The sequence below is a fragment of the Centruroides vittatus genome, unplaced genomic scaffold, assembly GCF_030686945.1.
Source record: "Centruroides vittatus isolate TY-2023 unplaced genomic scaffold, ASM3068694v2 contig_370, whole genome shotgun sequence".
In the NCBI taxonomy this organism is placed as follows: Eukaryota; Metazoa; Arthropoda; class Arachnida; order Scorpiones; family Buthidae; genus Centruroides; species Centruroides vittatus.
Genome location: NW_027122193.1, coordinates 224,691 through 246,551, shown reverse-complemented (window position 1 = coordinate 246,551; position 21,861 = coordinate 224,691). Strand labels below are relative to the sequence as shown.

The window sequence follows — 21,861 nt, the reverse complement described above, 5'->3', positions numbered from 1 at the left end:
GTGCTATTAGTACTAACAGAGTTATTGGATCATTTTTTATTAAATAGAACGTTACTTCTGCTGCATATGTTTAATTTTCCATAAAAAAGTTTTATTTGAAAAATGCTTGTTGGGCATAACATTGTCGCGCTTGGTTTAGGCAAGATGGCAGAAGGCCTCATCTCACAAAGCAAGTGCATAAAAATTTTATATCATGTTTGAGAAGCGAGTAATCGAATTAGATTATGAAAAATATACCGGTAGTGGCGTTGAGTGGCTGCCTCGTAGTTCTGACTTCAATGAAGTTGAAGTGACTTCATGTGTAGAGGTCTGCCGGGAATATTAAGTCTTGAATGTACCTAATACTATTTATTCGGCTACCGATTTTGAGATCAGTCCGCGTTTGTCTGAGAATGATGGCTTCCTTTAAATATTTGTGAACAGAGGTTCGTGAGAACCCTGTAAAGCAGGTTTTTCCTGACGCCAGTTAGTCTTAATATAGCGGGTTAACACGCTAAAAATTTCGCAAGGAATTTCGATTGAGAGGGATCGCGAGTCCGTTGGATCGGACCTTGGCTTGGTGATGAGTCAGAACAGATTCTATTTTAACAACGACAAAATAAATTTAATGAGATACAATTAGTTGGATTACAAGTGGACTAAATTACAATCTAATATCTAACTCGCGGAAAGAGAGTTTACAATAATTCCCATAGTTTCATACTAACTTACAAGTTTGTCGATCGTAGCAAAATTTTGAGTCTTGTCCGACGTTTTCTATTGAAGTATTTATGAAACCGTGCCGGTACTTATTCTGCAACTTGAACACTAACTATAGAGTGTATTTACAAGGACACATGGCAAATTTCATCACTAATTTTTATTCAGTTGAATAAAAATTAGTGATGAAATTTGCCATGTGTCCGAGTAAATACACTCTATAGTTAGTGTTCAAGTTGCAGTTTTCTATTCAAGTTCAATACATAATCGTTGATATCTCTAAAATATTGAATTGAAATCTGTAAATTCTTTTGATCTGCACAAAAATTCTAAGTTTTCTTCTTCTATGAGGATTTAGCAAACCCGGAATCTGTTCTGATCCTTCTTCTTACGAACGAAGACGGCCGCAGACTCCCCGTTCAAGGCGCGAAAATCGGTAATATCTTCGGATTTTGCCCAATCAAAATGTGGGATTTCCTTCACGTGAAAGGGATGTACGGGGGCAATCTCTAGAGGATAAATTCTCAGATGACGCTAAAGCTGTGCGATGAAGGTGGTGATAAGAGCTTTAGTTGAAAGGAAGTTGGCTTCCTTTGTAACGGAAAGGAGACAGAACGTCTTCTTTTTCACACTATCAAAAATGGGAGGTTAATATAGTCCATTTTTACATTATTTCTACATTATTTCAGTTATATAATAAATTCACATAAGGAGAAACTTAATTCATAACATTGCCCTAATTTTAAGACATAACAAAGGTTGATTTAAGAATGAGAGAAGAGAAAAAGAAAGGTTGGTGTATTTTCGTTTTCGTTGAGAAGGAAGTTTTAGACGGAAACGTCCTTTGATATATCACATTTGGTAAAATGTTAGAAAAATGTATACGAAATAAAATATAATATTTAACTTTAAATTTTAAGGAAATTAAAGGGGGCGAATTTCATACATGTGATTTCTTTTTATTCCGCTGTCTTAAACGTACAGTACACCACAATGCTCCTACTACTATTGAAGTGTGTGATAGACAGAAAGAAAAAACGAAATAATGGTGATTTTTGAAACACATTTAATAACTGCAATAAAAGATACCATTATTAAATATTTCAAATCGGTTATAAAACTATTATTGCGAGTCATTTCGAAAACCTAATTCATTAAATCACAATAAATTCAGTATAATATGGCTTTTTGAAGTTTTTTTATCGATCTCATATAGTAGAAAAGTTATTAAAATTAAAATTTTGCGTGAATTACAAACCACCCTGTACACACAGTTATGTGTACATATCAACTGTGTGCAAATACTGTTTATAATGACTTTCACTTACAAAACAATGTTAATACACAGCATTCACTTACATCCTGAATCCCTCAGTGCTCTCACAGCGGAAAGAGGTTCATGGGCCTCTCAGAACTATTTCCAAAAAAGCAAAAACTAAACGTAAATACTTTATTTCTTATATTGCTGACACCAGCAGTCGTAGGGAGAAAAGACATTTAAGTCTAGCTTACGCTTGACAACAGCATCAAATATAAGAGAATACTAAACTGTCTGCGCGTTAAGTAAAACAATAGACGCGCGCATTTCACTCCTACCGGTATAGAAAACGGTTAAGCAAGGAGGCGTTTTCAGAAAGAGGTAGAGTTTATCGGCGATTATCGCGAGAAAAAGTCGACAACGCGATAAAATCGACGAGATATCCGCCGAGTAAAGACCTATCTCGACATGTCTCTTCTGAAGACTTTATTTGGACGCTTTTTCTTTGTATCCGACTCAGGTAAGATCGTTTTTCTATTTCCACTTACATGTTTCTACCGAAATCGATCTCAGCGTTGTTTTACTCATTCTCACGGTTTTATACACCGAGTACACAATCCTTTGTGTTTTTCTGGATGATTCTAGTCAGATGATACATTTGTTAGTGTTAACGTATAATTAATAAGGTTTAATGCAACGTAAGTTCTGAGGCTTTTTATCGATAATGAACTAATCTACGTTTGTTCTACATCCGGATTTTTTTTATCGAAAATGAAGTTTTTTATCTTCGTAATTCGTCCTTGTTCTTTACACTTCATACGATATCCGATAATACGTGCATTGTGTATTTTCCAAACAAACAAATTGTATTTTTTGTACGTTTACCCTTAGTTACAAATTCTTTGTTATATAACCGTCGATCCTCTGTTTAATTTTAGTATTCGAATAGAGGAAAGAGGCTATTTATTTCGACTATGAAAAATGTGTCCTGCAAATCAAGACATGTATTTTTTGATCACACAACGAGTTTTACGAAATGTCGAGTTTCCGAGACTCAACTATGATGTGTAAAATTTGGACAGATCTTCCGGAATAAAAACTGTTTTTATTTTGTTTTTAATATTATTCAAAAGACTTGTTCTCTATATTGAGTTTGAAATATTTTTTTAATTGGGTCTTAATACCTAACACAATATGTGGTTATTTTTAGAAAATTAATTGCATTAATTCTGCACAGATATACTGTTTTGGCACTAAAAGAGTCTTTTAACCATATCCGCAAACGTTTTGACACACCATCAACAGGAGAGGGAGGATAAGCTGTGAAATATAAGAAACACATCGCACTTGAAAAATAAGCTCGATAAGATTCCATTCCGTGTTTTCTAGAGCAGTAAGCTGACTCTTTTACCGTTTAGCCATTCGCTTAATTTACTGCTAATATATACGTGAAAAGCGTTAAATCAAGAAAAATGCTCTAAATCTGATAGTTGTAGAATGAATGCATCTGAAATAATGTAGTGTATTGTGGGCAAGTGAGTTTATCTCACCGACAACGTAGCTTGCAAAGCATTTCCTATATGCGGGATCTACGTAATCACTTAAAATAAAAAAATATATATATAGAAAGATGCAATCTCTTACGAAGAGAAGAGTTAACGTTTTTTTCATTTTTGTATACAACACTCATAGAAGTCAGCCATGTTGTTTTCTCGTGCAAAACTCTTTATTTCAATAATAAGCAATAACCAGAAATTGGTCTAATGAGTAACGATTATTATTTAATCCCGACAGAGCCACTGACAATCAAGAAGATATTTTTGATTTTGTTTTTGAAACTTTACGAGTTCGTCTTCAAACCCAGACTTCACTTTCACGATTTCGATGATGACGAAGATTTCGTCAAAGCCGGTGTTTTCCCCAGCCCGGTCGAATGGGAACTAGAATGTCCCCGAAACTGTAACCTGTACAGAGTAAGTGCTTAGTTTGAATTAATACTTTATTAGAAATTAATAAGGAATCTTTTAAGATTCGTAATTCTAGTGTTAAATTTTTGTATTACGTAATTAATGTAACTGATGTTACGTAACCCGAAAAATAATATATCGAAATTGGAAAATCGGTAGTATCTCAAACCAAGTATATTTAATACTAGCAAAGAATGTGTAACGCTGGCCGGCACTCGGGGAGGAGGTTGAGTTGTCTTCATTATAGTGTAGCGTATGTTTCCGCAGGCAGAGAGTAACTATGTAAATTTGTGCCAACACTTATAGGGTTTGTCAATATGTAGAGGATAAAATAAGGAAAAGGAGTGAGGGTCCGAGTATTAGAGTAACGTATGTTTTTGAAAAATTATAAAGACTAGCTACGCAAAATTTGTCCAGATCACACAGAAGGTAAAGGGTTAGAGGAAGGAATCAGAAAGACAGTGAGTAGTCCGAGTTTTATGATAGACCATGTTTCCTCTAATGTACCATCGAGTAACTAAGCAGAATTTCGTCCAGATCGGACGAAGGGTTTGGGAGTTTGTAGGGAAGATGAAACCAGCAGGAATGAGTGAGGGGTTCGAGTTTTATGAAAGCTTACTTACTGTATATCGGACATTAATAAGCTTTTCAATGGACTATTGATACAGATATATTTCGTCACAGTTGCGACTGTCTTTTAGGAATTTTCTCATCGATAAGGCTCACTCACACGTGTGTACACCTGAAAAGCAACCGTAAGAACTCGATTTATATACGTAGATATCTGATAACGTAAGAATAATTGTTATTTTTAAATCTTGTGTAGGATTATTACTAAAAAAAAACACATAAATATGCTATAGGTCAGTGTACGAAAGTTTAGTTTCATCGAAAGGAAGTAAATTCACAACAATAAAAAAGAAATGTCTTTAGTAATGGTACGGTGGAATTAATACTAAAACCATGGTAATTACTTTCTATAAGAAACTGTCCTCTATTTAGGTGTATGAGATCCCGGGCTTTAGTCTGTTGAATATTGAATTAGAATATTAATTTAGTAATTCAATAAATTTATTAAATTCAAAGCGCAAAAAATGGGAAAAATCAACGAGGAATTAATCAGATTTTCTCCGTGATAACAATTCTTTTCTAAACGACTCCTCTTCCTGGGAAGAGGAAAGAACACGATTTGGCCTAGGAAGTAGAGAGTAAAATACGAGATTCGACGAGTTGTCTTTCCGATATTGAGTCGTTGGTAACATCTTGACTCGGAAAGAAAACGGAACACACAAAAAGACCAGCAAAGATTGAAAAGGTTCTTCAGTTCAGCAAGTTTATCTTTCTGTCAAGTTGAGTTCAGCTGCCCAGGTTCAATTCAGTATATCCTTACAATTCAGCAGCCGCCCAGATTAAAAATCCATGAACTTCAATCAGTTACGAATTAGCTACCATTAATATTGAATCAGTTACCATTAATATTACGGATTATTACCAAGATTCGTCAGTACAAGTAAAGAGACTCTAGACTCTCCTCCTTTTCTTTTGAACGCCCAAGCCGGCCAGAGATCCCGAGCCTCAAGAATCGAGGTATTTATGTTAATACGCAAAAGTTGTGTTAGAGCGTCTCTCTCTCTCTCACTCTCTCTCACTCTCTCTCTTGACGACGTTAGGCGCGGATAGCATATAAAATAAGTTAGCAGACGATATACTATATCGTCTACTAACTTACTCTATTTGCTAATTCCATAATATAATATATATATTTTGCATGTAATATTTCGCTTTGTTATTAAATGTTTATTGCTTATCGTACTTTCTTGGCTGAGAGCATCACTTGCGAAAATTCCTACCTCTCTTATTTTCTTTCCTTCATTCCTTCTTTCGTAAAAGTCCTACGCGGCCGCTTACGCGGTTCGATAGATTCTGTGAGCAGAAAATTTACAGATGGTGTCTGAACTGACCCGAGGGGGCGCTGCCTCCAATCACAGGAAGAAAATGGAAAAGGCTACGCAATAAGCGAGTTAGACAGAGCCACTCGCGACAACTGTACGAGTTCGTGATTGTATCCACTCGGGTATTCGTGAGACTGTTAAAATTAAATGTAATTAAAATCAATAAATAAAAGTTAATAAGAATAATTATCGGTTCCAAAAGATTTTATACATATTACATTGAATTTTGAAGCTAGTATAATATAAGATAATCTCTTAGGAAGAGGACGAAGTGTTGATATACGGGGTTAATTCGAAGAAGGAATGTTTGCTGGTGAGGGTGGCCAGGATCGACGATACGATGGCCGAAGCGTGGCTCTATCTTACACTTTCCGACGGCAAAGTTTACGTTCTGCAAGAAACGGGTAGAACGACGGACGACCGTTACTTCCATGCGGCCGGTTTGCGACTGCAATGTCTATCGCCTCTCAGAACTTGGAGGATAGTTTTCAACGGTCTTCTCAGGTAAATATTTTTAATAAAATGTTTAAAGTTTTTAAAAATATTTCGAATTAGACTGCGCATAAAATTTTAAGAGAGTTTTTGATCAGGATCGACACTACGAGGCAAATAGGCAAGTAAATAAATGAATGTCTTTATGATTAAAATATAAAATAACAACAACCATCAATTCTCGTAATAACAAGCATGAAGATAACCTTCTCAGTATTGGTGATAAAGTCGTTTAACACAGTTATTATGACTTTTATTATTATTTCGATAATATTTTACACACTGATAAATATTAACTGTATTATTTTATTTAGGGAAAACGACGGCAGAGTGATTCACGTCAAATTCAGTTTTGTGTAAGTATATTTTCTCTTCTTCAAATTATTCTCAAATTTTTATGATGATTAATAGTAATTAGGTTTAGTTTATGAAACGTCATGTACTAAAATTTCTTACCATATGTTTATCTTTTCTTTTTCAACGCAAAAACTTTGATGGGCAGTAAATGTAAACATGAATGTATCAATTTTTTCAATTGTAAATCAGAAATTTATGTAACCCATGCGCTTTAATACTTAAACATAGTTCCATTCAACATAATTTATTTCATAAAAACAGGTGTTACGCGCTGATTTCGTATCGTAATTTAAAATATAGTTATAAAGTATTGTTTAGACGACCTCATACAATAGTAAAAAGGATATTATCTATATTAAGAAAGAAAGGATTTAATGAATTTTCTCGATAGATGGACAGTTCTATCAGACGTGTACGATTTCTCCAGCGACGTAGATAAAGATGCCATGGCCAACGCCTTAGATCACGCTTCATTCTTTTCACTCTTCGGCAACGTTTCTCGGTAAATATATATTATTTATTATTACATTTTACTATTATTTGTTATTTTTATTCATTTTTAGTTATTTTTGCTTTTTACTCAAATACTTACGAGTTGTTATTAATTTATTGTATTCTATTTTGGAACGATATTTAACGGTAAAATACGTTCTAAGTAAGATTGTAGCCTGAGGATGGCCTATTGGATTAGGTTGAAAACCTTTGCTAAATAAAAGCAAATTCTAACAGCCAAAAAAGTCTTCATAGATTTACTTTCAATTGTTCTGCTGAGGTTCATTTACATTATTGATTAACTTACATAGTTTATGAACCGTTTTTTCAGTTGTTTTAATTACCCCTCCAATAATAATGTTTTCGGAGACTGAGGAACTTTCTACCATTTTCATGTCTGATATTCTTATGTTTAGAACACGAGAATTAATGGACGTCTACACTCAACACGGGCAAATGAGAGGAACGATTAAGTTGGAAGGATCCGATACAGAAAAGGAGATGCATTTATGGGGAACCAAAATGAGAAATCTTCGTGAGTATTATTCCATTATTCATTTAATCTTCGTTTCTGACTTGTTTGAAATTTCACAAAAATACCGGAATATTTATTATAAGCGGAAAGTTTAAATTTCGCGGTCGAAGCTAATTTTTAAGATTGTTTAACATTGTACAAAAATTTTATTTAATCCTTTTTTTCTGAATATTATAGCGCTAATTATTCAAATGTTAAAATTCACAAGTTCAGAGAAAATCTAACGGCGGAGCTACCTAGATGCATACTATGCAATTGCATAGCAGCCAGTTTTGTCAAGGAGAAAGACTTGAGTAGAAACTACATAACCATTCAGTAAAACATGAAACGTTGGAAATAAGTAATATCCGTATTTACTATATTTAGTGAGGCAGTGAACAGATCAGAACTTCACAGGATCAGCTTTATTGCCGTGTTTGCATGGATTCCCAAAATGTCAAGCTTAACTGTTGGATAAACACTACATTAGAGTAAAACTGTTTCCGTTAGAACCCGGAATTGCACTATTATATCTGAGAATTACTCTCGAGGAATCGATCTGTAGTTTGAGCTCCCGTTTATCTTAATTAGTATTTAAATTAAATGCTTTACATTTCACTAGTGACTGTTTATATTGGATTCTAGACAAGTGAATTTGAATGATGAAAAACGCATCAGTAATTCGTTAATCTGACGCCCTGTAAAACATTTCTAAGCATTTTGTGAAGAAGAAACAATGTTCTTTCCGTTATTTATTACCTTTGAAATCTGTAAACAATGGTCACTGACAGAAACGAAAATAAGGCGGCGACATGGTCGTTATTCAAAGTTCTACTTCATTTTTTTTATTTTTTTGTATTTATCAATCGATCAAGTGTGATGGGGACTGTGCTTTTTCAGCACGCTGTAAAAAAAAAGACAGTGAACTGCTAAGAACATTTCTTGGCTTTATTGTCTATTAACTTATAAATTTCAATATTTCACCTAATTAAACTATTATATTCTGACAATATATTTTTCATTTAATAGTTATAATCTGTTTAATTTTGTTCAATTTAGGAAAGATCTCGTCAGAAAGACAATTTTTCCACGTTTTCGCTTACTTGCAGGTAAGTATTAGTTAAGGACATAAAATTATTTATTAGTAATAAAGAAATATTTTTGAAATAGATAAGAATTAGATGTATTGTATACCTTAATTAAACATAACACATAATGGCTCAAAATATTTTCAATTGAGCGTTTTGAAAACGAAATAAAATATTTGAATGAAAATTGAATAATTGGATTGAATTGAAAAGTTAAGACCAAGCAACACAAGGACGGTCTACCAAAGCACCCAGTTTGTTTTTTGAGCCTTCTTTGAAGCAACCTTTAACTCGATGGATATTCTTTTTAAAATGTCCCAAATTTAGTTATATATTTTAAGATAACCTAAATAACTACCGTGACCGGTCTGCTACAAACCGACTACCAACTTTCGCTTTACTAGTTTCATCTTCTCTGTCATTGAAAATGGAACGATGAATTTTTCTAATAAACTCTTCAATTAAGTTAAAATATTAAAATAAAACTTCGTTTTACGAATTCGTTTCACTTTCCAGTCTTTCCATTCTTTTCTAAGGAATAACAGACAAAATCACTGCTGTTTCAAAATTTGCAAACAGTAACGATGAACAACATTATATAAATTCAATAGACAATTTTACAGGTGTGGAGGATTGTCCCCTAACACTGGAGGAACTATATATATATATATATTTCTTATAATGAAAAATCCAGCAACGAGTTGCTTAACTTTTCACACAATATCTGTTACGATATTTTATAATTAATATTTTTTATACTTTCAAATAGTATAAAATAACAAAAAAAGTTTATTTTGATGGTAGGGATGGATTTCGTAGGAAATTATAAACGCTGATAATGAGTAAAATAGTCAGACCCTACTCAAAATATGAGACACAATCCTTTTTATCTCCCCACCCGTCGACCTTTAACAACCAAAATTATACGGCATGAATCACCCTAATAAATAAACCTTCCTTCCTGCAAAATTTCAGAAATTGTCGACACAAAACACAGGAATTATTATGTTTCAAAAAGGTAAACAAAATCGTGCCCCCCACACAGATACACACTAATATCCCTAGATAAAGATATTACCCCAAATTTTATTTGTTTATTCATATAATTATTCTATATACAACTGTATTTCTATGTAGCACGGGATTTTACTACACATAGGAATTGAGAGTGTTGATAATGTGATAAAAAGGTAATTTGATATTTAAACCCAATAATATCTCTGCGTATTATAAAATGATAAATTATTTAGTGTTTTTGATCAGGCTTCATCACGGTCATATAATGAATTCTAACGGCAGCTTGCACTCGATCAAATGTAAAATTCTACCCGATAGCGAAAATATGAATGAAATAGAGAATAAAGTCTTAGAATTTTCCTTGGGTAAGTTGTGAGAAATTTTAGTTTGTTTCATACTTTTTAATAACTTTTTTTCATTCAGTAGAATTATCTACACAAACGATCTTTAGTTTTTAGTTTACTGTATGGAATTCCTCTAACATGTCATTTATAATTCATTTAACAATTTTACTGAGGGCTTTCAAATTCCTATAACTACTAAGATGTAGTGAACAGTAAATTTAGTACATGTAATAACAAAAACATTCTGTTCTGTAAACGTATAAAGACAAATAATTATTTTATATTATAGTCATTTATTTTTATGTAATAATAATTATAATATAAATAATATATAGTATGTATAAAAATAATCTTTTCGGACACAAGAAAAATGGAGTAGATAAAACCATTAAACAATAGCGGTTTATCATAGTTTCGTGGTTGACCACAGCAGTCTCGGTTTATATTTACGTGTGTAGCACAGAAATCGAGCTGTTTTGACGTAGAACGGGGGTGGCAAACTTATGGCACACTTGCTCAAAGTGACAAGTAACGTTTCATACGATCTCGGTTTAGCACCTTATCATAGCTTTTTTCATTCAGTTCCTTTGCATTTGATATAGCGCTTGTTTACAAGTCGAGGAATTTACCTTTTTCGAATATCACAAATATTAGATCGGAAGGCTGAATTAAGCCACCATAAACATTTGTCAGACAAACAACTATTGAAATTTTATAACAAGGAATCATACCAAAAGAAATCGAGTGTAAAGTGGATTGCAAACAATCTGATTTGTACAAAATACAATTGTTAAACGAATGTCTCCCTTATGGATATAAGAAAAACTCGAAGGAAAAATTAATTGAGAACTATTCAGATAGCAATTGAAGTAATTTGTGAAGTAAATTACTTCTAGAATGTGACAATGTCTTACTATTTAATCTTCGACAAATCCTTTTACTGATTTACGAAAACCTTAAATTTATGCAAAATATTTAGGCTCAGGTTTTTTTTTTTTTTTCAAGTTACTTAACTGAAAGCTGTAAATAATGAATGTTACATTTGCTTTTATGTACAACAATGTTCCAATAAATAATATTCTTTATATTCTCATCTCCATACAGTCCTTATGTAATTTAAAAAATGTCATTAACATGTTCAAATCATTCTGAGTAATTTCTGATTCTTCGTTTCTAAATTCATCCTTGATCTCTACAGCCGCGTGGTCAAAGCAATACATGGACGATCTCCAAATCTCGATGCTTCCAGGCACAACTTTTAGGAAAAACTAGCCTCTATTTAGATGATAAACAAGTAAAGAAAACGTTACGTGGTCAGCACCTTAACCCGCAACAAAAGACAAATGTTTAGTGGTTTTATCCACTCGGCCTATGGCGAATGTTAACACAGTTAAAATCTTTTTATATATAAAAATATATTTTAAAATATATTGTATATATGTAATTATAATTATATGTTCTTATGTTAGAGGATGAAGCATATAAATTAAAATTTACTTCCGAGATATTTTCCACATCATTTACGAAATCGAACTGGCCCGATGGCATCGAATTAAAACACGTAACTATGTCTAAAAATGGAATGAAGGGTCACGGAATTGTGTTAAAAGGGTAAATTATATAATATATTTTAATTCTTGCGGCATAATATTTAAATAAGTTATTGGAATATTAATGAATGTATATTTACAGAAAAATCTTGAAAAATAAAAGAAAATATCCCGTACAAAAACGTAAGTAAATCTTTATTTGAAATATTTTAATTCTTGATAAATTCACTTATACTTTTTTCATAAAAACGTAAAGATCGAAAAATGCAATAAAATTGTAATTAACTACTAATCACTTTTGGTTTATAATTTAAAGACTTTCCGATTATCAGGCAATATCACTTTTTTATTCTGTATAAGGCATACTAACAAGTCGGGTTAACGAGTTAACACACGTTTAAATTTTATTTATTTACGTATAAATTCACAAATAGATTCACGGACCCTATCAGATCTGGAATGAAAGGTAATTAATTGCCTTTGATACCGGATCTGATAAGGCCGTAAATGAATTTATACTGTTTAGGTCTTAATTATCATCCGATCGATAAGCAATATGTTGACGATTTGAAAACTTTTTCTCTAGACAATTTTTAATATGAGAAGATAATTAAGTATGACACAAGACTGATTTCTAAGTATTTTATTCAAAAATGTATAATATAGAGCGAGAAAATTTTAGTTTGATTATTTAAGAAGTTTTTTTTCGGTCCACCTCGAATTCGACCAACATTCACAATACGACGGCCAAGTGAGGAGAAAACTGAGTCCAATTTATCCAAAGCAGATCACCACGAAAAATTTCACGAAAAAATATTGTTCGCTCGGACGTCAATGCGGGATTTCCCAGAGAGGTTGATATAGCAGAGCCTTATATTAACTAGCCAATGACAGATGCCGTTTTATTTGAACCGGACTTATTCGTTTTCTTACTTCATCAACTGTATTAAAGCCACCTAACCAGACATCCTACAAATTAGCTCACTTGTGAGAGGAAATATGATAGTCTTTGCATGTTTTAACAATTGAATAGAATTATTTTAAGGAAAACATTTGTGAAGATACTTATTTGTCCAAACTTATAGTTTCTTATATTGCAGCAAACAGTAAAAATTGTTTTAAAAAAGATTTTTAGCACCACAAAAGTATAGAATCGACTAGTAAATGAATGTAAAATGAATTATATACTAGAAAATAGTTTAATTTAGTAATTTATCTGCACATTTCCTTTACTGATAACATCGAAAATTCAATTTGGCATTTTATATGTTATCGGTGAAGGAAGGGCGCAAATAAACTTGGAGTGATAAACTAATACGAATTAATCGATCTCTCACCAGTACTAGAGAATTACCATCGTTTTATTCTTTCGATAACCCCTACAATCTACGAGTTTTCTTATCTGGAAGTGATAATTAATAAATTAAAACGTAACTGACAATATAGACTAATCTAAAAATTGAAAGCACGTTGTTATACTAACATTTTTTCAGTTTAAAATAATTTTCACTTTAATAGTGTTTTCAATTTGAAATAATAAGTAACTAATCCACGAAGGTGTTGAAAAAGATCAACTTGATTCAAACGTTTACTCGCTTAAATAATTAATGTTTTTGGTTATTTTTTGGCTAAATATTTTTTGTACCTTATTATCTATAATTATAATTTGTCTCATAATGAAATTTGCAATATGAGTGGGAGGTTTAATCCCTCTATATAGAGTAAATTCACTGTAAATTCATCTACCGACAGCAATTAATTTTTTAAAATATGTTATCTGTAATATTTTGACTTTATTTTTGCTATCTCAATCATGAAATTCTTTATTTTTGGAATAAATCATTGTAGATAATTCTGGAATATTATACTTTCTCGTGAATTGTAGTCTGCTGAAATTCTTGAAAATATTCTGTATCTGTCCCTGAATACCGTTTGTATGTCGTCTACATCTAATTTGTAAATAAGATGTTCCATAAAAGTATCGAATCGCTGCAAATTTACTATACGAAATTTAAGAATTACACATATGATGTAGCTACCTTTCTGATATTGTTCGGGATTCATGAAAATATAAATTGTCCAAATTCATAGCTTCTTATATTGCAGCAAACAGCAGAAATTATAGGAAAAAAAACTGATTTTTAGCACCGCAAAAGTATAGAATCGATCAGTAAATGAATGCAAAAAGCATTGAATAGTACATAATAGTTTAGTTTAGTGATTTATTTGCACACCTCCTTTACTGATAACATCGAAAATGCATTTTGGCATGCTATCAACAAGGATTTTTATGATAGATGCCTCAAGGGAATTTCAAGCTGTGGCAATTGCTTGATTTAAGAGTCTAATGTCGGCGTACTGATGATTTTGGGCATAAATTTGGTCATCCAAGATCCCCAAACGTTTTCTTTAAGGTTGCAATTAAAAGAACGAACTGGCCAACTCGTATTTTCAAACCACTGTTTTATATCTCGTGATATATGGGTAGATACAATGTTTTGTTAAAAAATAAAAGGAATTCTTTTGAATCTAAGTTTGTATGTCAGCCATGTTTTCCAGAACTTGTTGATAGTCGGCAGTGTTCATGCGACAGGTAACGATTGACAAATCTAATTTTCTCATTGCAGAAAAAGCAACCCAAACCATAACACTAACCACAGAAGTTCCTTTGAGAAAATTATTTGAGCTTTTTTCTAAATCACGCCTGTAGAGCGCTAAACCATCTGGCCCATCCAAATTAAATGTGTTTTCGTCCGAAAAGATTATCTATACGACAAAAATGTTGTTATTTCTTGGGCTAGCACGATAGGTCTAAACGAAACAAAAAACTTACCTTATTCCATTGAGTGGTCATATTTTTCCTAGCAAAATTGAGTTGGGCAGCTTTGTGCTCAGGCTTAAGAGCAGGGCACTTCTCATTCGAGACTAAACAATGTTGTTGTTGCCATGTAAATCCTTCGAACGGTTTCGTGATGTACTTAAATACCCAAATCGTCCTAAATTTTACGCGTAAATGCTGTGTTATTTGAAGCTGCATTTATAATTCGTCTGCGGCCTTGCAGGGTAAGCCTTGAAGGACATTCACTTCTACGCTTTGGTCCATAATTTTCAGGAATTGACAAATAATGCCGAACGACCTATTTTGAACGTTTTATGCTGTTTGCTCATGCCTGATGACTTAAATCAGTGCTTCTCAAAGCCACAATTTGTCCGTTTTTATAGCACCACGAGCCACGATGAAAAAATACTTGCACACCTCAAACGTGCGAGAAAGATGGCGGTTCTACACTTATGTGGCAGTATGTAAATTGACTTTTTCGCTATTTCGCAGTCAGCCACGAACTAGTTTCTTAAAATTATGTTTTTATAAGTTTGGTGCTGAATTACACATAAAAAAATCTATTTATATATATTAGTGCATGTTCTGGCCATAAACGACCAATTTTTTGAGCGGTTCTATACTTTTGTGGAGCATCTTATCTCTATTCTTGTCGAAAAATGTCTTTTGAATTATTTACTGGCTGCCGTAATTACCGGTCGCTAAATGGATGAAACAAATAAACACTGATGTTTGATTCTGGATTCACGCCGTATCGACGTGATAATCCTGTTGAGTTTTCGGGTTTTCTTCTTTATGTAACGCCTGCAGAGGGGTGGATTCCCGTAGAAAATTATTCCATAAGACATTGTCTTATTCCATCAAACAAACAAATAGTTTATGTGTTTGTTATGCAGATTTTTTAAATCAATATCTTAGAAATCTTTTTCATATTAGACATTGAATCATGTATATCTTTACACATGATCCAAAATAAGACATGACTGATGTTTGTAAATAATAATTTGTGAAATGTTAACATCTCACAAAATTCTTAATCTTGTATCAGTGTACTACAATATATTACAGCGTGATTATTTGATAATCGCTTAATATTCTAGCATACATTTTTCAAAATTGAGTACCCCGTATGATTTGATCAAGTATATTTTTAACGTTTTATAACAAACAATTGATCAATACAATAGAAAAGTATTATTATTATTATTACAGTATTGCTCTGCTCTACTGTGTTTCTACATAAATTATAAAAAGTACAGGAGTTCGTTACTCCTGCTCGTACGGGAGCAAAGTAATGCGGAATTCCGTATGTTCCGGATCACCAGGTGCCAGAATAACGAACTGTTACTATATATTGAATTCAAAAATAAAATTGTATTTTTTATTTTTTATTTTTAGCAATCAATAAAACAAAAAATCTTTTGGTGGTGCCACTTACATCGTTACATTGCCAAGTATCGGAATTAACTGGTGGTAAAGGTTCTTCTCTCGGAGTACTTACAGAAATTGCTGCTGATAACAAAAACGTAAATATGTATAATATATAATATATATAATTAGTTCTCTTATATACAAATATTTTATAGAAAATATAACTTACAACGGCTGCCTCTAGCCGTATTTTGCGAAGAATATATTCTGTTAATCAGGAACATAAAAATGATAAATCAATTTTATTCCTTTTGGTGAATAAAATATGTGTGGATAAACCAATCCACATTTTCAATCAATCAATTAATGGTTTTATCCACTTGGCCATTGATAAGATTTATCACCCACTGAATACAATAAGAATACAGTTACCATGAAATTTGGGGAAAATAATTCGTTTATTAAATTCTACTAAAGTGTTGAATATAGTTGTTTGTCTACTCTTTATATATGATTCTTTATTATTGTGTATATATGTACGCTATATGTACTATATATAGCGTGCATAGATATATACATATATATAAGATTTTACGTAGGCTATATAAATTTACTGTACTATACACATAACATTTGTTGAATCCGAACATATTAGGAGAAATATATCTTTTTGATTTGTAAGTTATTGTTCACTTTTTCTACATAAAACAATGCAACATTGTTTGGTTTAATTTGTTTTTATTAGTTCATAGTGCCAAAAGGTGTTGTCGTGACGACGAAAGCCTACAAAATATTTCAGGATACAAATAGAATGAAAGACATCGTTTCCTCTTTACAGAAAATAACACGGTTTGTATTACTTTAACAATTTCTAGATGTAAATTTAAAAGCTTTTAATGTTTTAAATTCTTCATACAACTTTGTATTATTAGTTAAATTATAATATTTTTATAGAAATTAAAACAAGTACAACTTCTCTGTGGAAATAATTACACAGGAATGTTTCCCTTATCTACAACATTTTTTAATTCCATTAAATTGATAACAAATCATTTTTATATTATCTTTTCAGTTGATTTTTATCATGTCAGTATTGCACTCACGTATTCGTTTATTCTACATTTAAATGCTGTTTCCGTTCTATAATCTTCCGTTTTATCACAAACACAATTTTCAACGTATCATCGGGATTTTTATTCTTTGACCTCTATTAATTTTCTTTCTTGTGGGAGATGCTGTTAGCCAGTTGTTGATTCTAATAACGAAAAAAATAAATGATGTAATGTTGGATTTAATTTAGTCAGATTACCTGTTTACTTTCTGAAATTTATGGCTGATGAATTTCCTGAGAAAAGAACAACTTTCTCTTTAGATCATAGAGGTTGAAGATTCTTCTGCAAGAAATGTAAGAATCCCGAAGGAATATCGAGTGACTCCGCAAAGTAATTGAACTTTTCGTATATTAACGCTGAATAAGAAATTAATATTCAGGAAAGTATTCGTCTTTTGCATAATGTACAATTTATTCCAATTGTAATTTACAAGCTCTCTTAGAACGACTCGCTAATATCAAGTCGTAGGAGAAAAACATCGATACGACACTTGTAGAATTGGAATCTCTGTTCTCAATGCTTGAAAATGTTACAAAAAATAGGTATACTAGTTACAAAACTAGTAGAGTAATGTATTTAAACACATGAAAAAGTGTTGTCTAACTTTATCTGCATGAGTGTTGAAGTTAGAAGATAAAGAAAGAAGAAATAATGTAGTAGTTTCTGGTTTTCCAGGTAATCGGAACGAGGAAAATGTGTTTTGAATAAAATTTAATGTCGTCCCCGCACCAATTTAGGTATTTCAAACTTAAAATAAACCATGAAAATGTTACCTGCCTGTTGGTTAAGCACTAACCGGTAACCATCTACAAGTTCATTGATTTCATCCCACCAGTTCCCGAACTGCTGGGATTTAGGGATTTTAAGCAAAATATATGTGGCTACAGAGACGATATTCTATTGCAGACTTCAATGCTAAAATGGGAAAACTGGATTAATTCTTACACTTTACAAGGTATATCTAATAATTTTAACAACGTTGAATTCTTTACATGAATTTCTAACTATACGATTTCTAATTACCGTGGTAAATCATCACATATTTTAGTGTAGGCAACGAATTTATCTACTTATGTAGTATTCTCTTCAGTGGAGATATACGTTTTTTCGTAATGAAACTAGTATCATTGATTATATACTTTGTGGCATTCGACTTTTATCTGACACGGTCTGATCATTTCCTGTTTTGACATATTTAAATCGTATAAAAGTGACACCTAAAAAACTTTTTGAATTTTCATTGCTTGCAATTTCAAGCTAATTTTTGTCTTCCAATCTGTTGCTATTTAGAATTCCATTGAAATGATACTTTTACAGCTGAAAAGATAAATAATATACTGTTTATATACACCGTATTTTAATTAATTATAAATATGGTACGTATACTATCTCTGATAAATAAATGTACTGATATTGGGGACATGAATATTAAAATAACTGTTCTTTTGTGATATGTAAGTAAACACTACTTGCATTTTAACACCTTAACATTATTGTCAATGCTGTTGTCTTTTTCATGCGCTTGCTTGCTTTAATACTTTTGTTTAAACACTGTCTATGATTATACTTTATGACTATATTTTGAACCTCACTCACTACATTCCATTTTATTTAACGTATAACGACTTCCTCGACGTTGACGGCATGATAAACAATGATAAGCGTGCTAATTTTACTTCTGATTTTACTCTTCGGATTGGGCGAAAAAGCTGACGTTGCATATGCAAAGCAATGCAGTTGAAATTACAATTAATTCTCGCTCAGAGTCTAGACGTTTGTCACCAGGCCTACATCTAGAGGGTTCGCTCCGAAAACACAAAGAAATTTTGTAGACATTAACGACCCGACTGTCGACGTGTGAATTAATTAATCGGAACTGCCGGATATTACGTCAAGGTCACGTGCAAGTCTCGAGTCACGCGATTCAACGTTTGTGTGGTACACGTGGTTTCGGTTTAGACCTAAAAATTCGTTCTTGTTTCAACTTTCAACATAGAAGACAATGAATCACAGACGACAAAGGAGAATATCATTGCAAGTATCAAGGGTAAGCGTTATATTAGCTGAACAATGTTTGGTATAAAAATAATTTATATTACTGTTAAGTTTGTTATAATTACTGTTATTAAAAGTACAATGTTACTTAATAAGGTTTATCTTGTTAATAAAAAAAGCATTAACAACAGACTACAAATAGTTCTTATAACTGATCGTGATTGATCACGACATTTTATTTCATATTTTAAATCAACCAGATAATTGATTTATGGTATATTCTTATGTGACGGACGAATGGACAAAGGTGTTCAATCAAATTTCGATTGTTTCCCCTCCACCATTTTATAAATAAAATCTGTTGAAACCCATAAAAATTATTCTCCCACGAACTTGCTTCCTCGCTGAGGTTGATCCATCTGTTAGTCGTATGTCACTCGGAACTTTTAGAAGTAATTCACATATTGGTCACCCGACCCTTAAGAACGAGATCCTAACCTCATGGAAAAAACCCAAGAGGAAAAATAATAAGGGAGAACGATGACAAATTGAGGCAGTCGTCGTCTGGTCAGCCACCGCGAACTCAACCCTGAAAAAAAATTCCTGCAACTTTCCGATCTACGTCCAAGCGTTACCCCACCTAGAAGACCGGGAAATATTACCGTGTGGATTGTTTTATACTGTGGATTGTGTGCCTCTGTGGAATATACCGTCTAAGATTATGGATACCCTGCTGCCCAAGGAACTCAACACCCAACTCTAACATCTCGTTAACCAAGATATTTATCAACTCGCGGATCGTTTGTAAACTCTCTCTCTCTCCGTATATCTAGGAATACGTTATTATTAGCTATGCGTCGTGCTGTAATCTCTGTTATTTTCATTAAATTTATTCTTGTTACTTAGGCAGTGTGGGTTCACTAGAAGGTCGGACGGAGTCTGACCTCCTTTTTCTCGGTCAACAGGTCGGTAAAACCTGCCCATGGTCAAGGATGGCTGTCCAGTCTGGAACTAATTGCTTGTCAGGTCGAGTGGAGGAGGAGAGTGGGCTCGTTGATAAGACAGAGGCGATATTCGAATAAATGACACCAGTTAAAATAACAAACAGAATTCATTGCTAGACAATAAAGAACAGTTGCACATGCTAACATCGATAGAACTATTACGTACTAAATTAGGAGTTTACGAACCCGAGAGAGGGTTTACAAATTAGTGGTCGTCATACCTCAACAAGGATCGTCAGAGGACGGAGTCCGTTCGAAATCCAATCGGCGACGGCGGAGAGGCTTCGGTGGGCCAGGCAGGGTTCGAGTTCGAATGGAGGCGGGAGCCACGAACGACCCTTTGTCCTCGCTCCCCTCATTTTTATTTCGTCCCCTCGTTAATTTTTTTGCCAATTAGCGAATTTTGTCTTTAGTTCCGTTCTGACTCAGTTTCGAGTTTTGAGGGGGGAGGAAATACAGTCATTCCCCTAAGAAGTGTCGACTTTTGGTTTGAAATTCGGTTGTTGATGTCGAAATTTGTACCAGGAACGGGAAGAAAGTAATAAAGAATAATAAAATTTAAATCTATGTTTTGTTTGTCGATTCGGATTTTCACACCAGTATCCCGAGTGACTTACTACCTCCTTTCTCCTTCCTCCACCTCCACAACGGACGTATCCGCTCACTCGCGACCGCTCGCGTGACGTAACAATTCTCCGTCGCAATTTCCGAGTCCTGAAAGACTCGGCGGTGTCACATCCTGACGAGGGGTCAAAGAGACTCCGACCCTCCGGTCACACTTATATATACCAAATTTTGAAGATTAAAAAATATATATAAATTAATAAAGTTTGCTATCACTGATAAAGTGTTCTTAAAAATGAATTGAGGAATTTCGGAAAGTTGTACTCTTTATCAGAAGTAATTAAATCAAATTACGAATTAATTATAATCGTACAGTCACGTGATTTGTTAGTCACGTCAACTGTTATGACGACAGTGCACAGTAACGCAACCCTTGGCAGAAAGATGGCGATCGACAGGTTTAAGGAAAACGTCCCAACCGAAATTACCATTAGGTGAATGGAAAGTGAACCTTCTAGATATATTTACTCTATGCTTAACAACGTTTACGGCTTCTTTTTTATTTTTCTTCTCTCTCACCCCCTTGCGTTAAACTTATTCTAACAACAAAAATAAACCCTACACTTATATTGTAAATTTTTAGTAAATTATTTCTTGTACAAGCAATGTCCTTGTTTCTTGCAGCACCAAAAGTGAAATCGTGGTGAGTTTTTAAACTGACAAGTGCTTTTTAGAAAATCATCTTCCGCATAACCTGAAAGCTCACCATACAGATTTAGTTACATTTGGTCCGGTAAATCTGTACAAAACGACCAATAAATATATTTTACTTACAATAATTGCAATTTATAAGATATTTTTTACTTTTACTGAGTAGTTATCGCCATCGTTCGTATGTATTTTGTAAAGAACAACAAATTTCATATCATTAAAAATACATCTATCGTGGTTAATTAAGATATATATAATATGGATTTTTATTTACAACAACTCTTTATGCAAGATACTGGAAAAATTGTATTTTATTTATATATTTATTTAATTTACTAATTACATTTTTGAATTAGGAAAACAAAAAGTGACGTACAAGGCGAATGTCAAAGGTAGAAAGTTTTACTGTTTTCATTCACGTTTAATTTAATTTAATTTTCAAACTTTTTATTTTACATTACTTTTAGAATTATGAAAGAAGTTGTGGAGATTTCGCTTCCAAATATAATCTGTGATGAAATTGAAAAAAATTTAA

The 21,861-nt window shown here is 32.8% G+C and overlaps 1 protein-coding gene across 1 annotated transcript; it reads left to right on the top strand.

Moving 5' to 3' along the window:
• The first annotated feature begins 6,141 nt into the window (after positions 1-6,141).
• On the top strand, positions 6,142-21,722 carry LOC136975328 (uncharacterized). The gene is made up of 12 exons (XM_067270382.1): positions 6,142-6,380; positions 6,683-6,724; positions 7,117-7,227; positions 7,634-7,752; positions 8,791-8,840; positions 9,957-10,009; positions 10,083-10,201; positions 11,650-11,791; positions 11,873-11,913; positions 15,968-16,095; positions 16,686-16,789; positions 21,683-21,722. Exons 1-12 carry the CDS (start codon positions 6,217-6,219, stop codon positions 21,720-21,722), a joined length of 1,113 nt encoding a protein of 370 aa, XP_067126483.1. The 5' UTR covers positions 6,142-6,216.
• Positions 21,723-21,861: the final 139 nt, after the last annotated feature.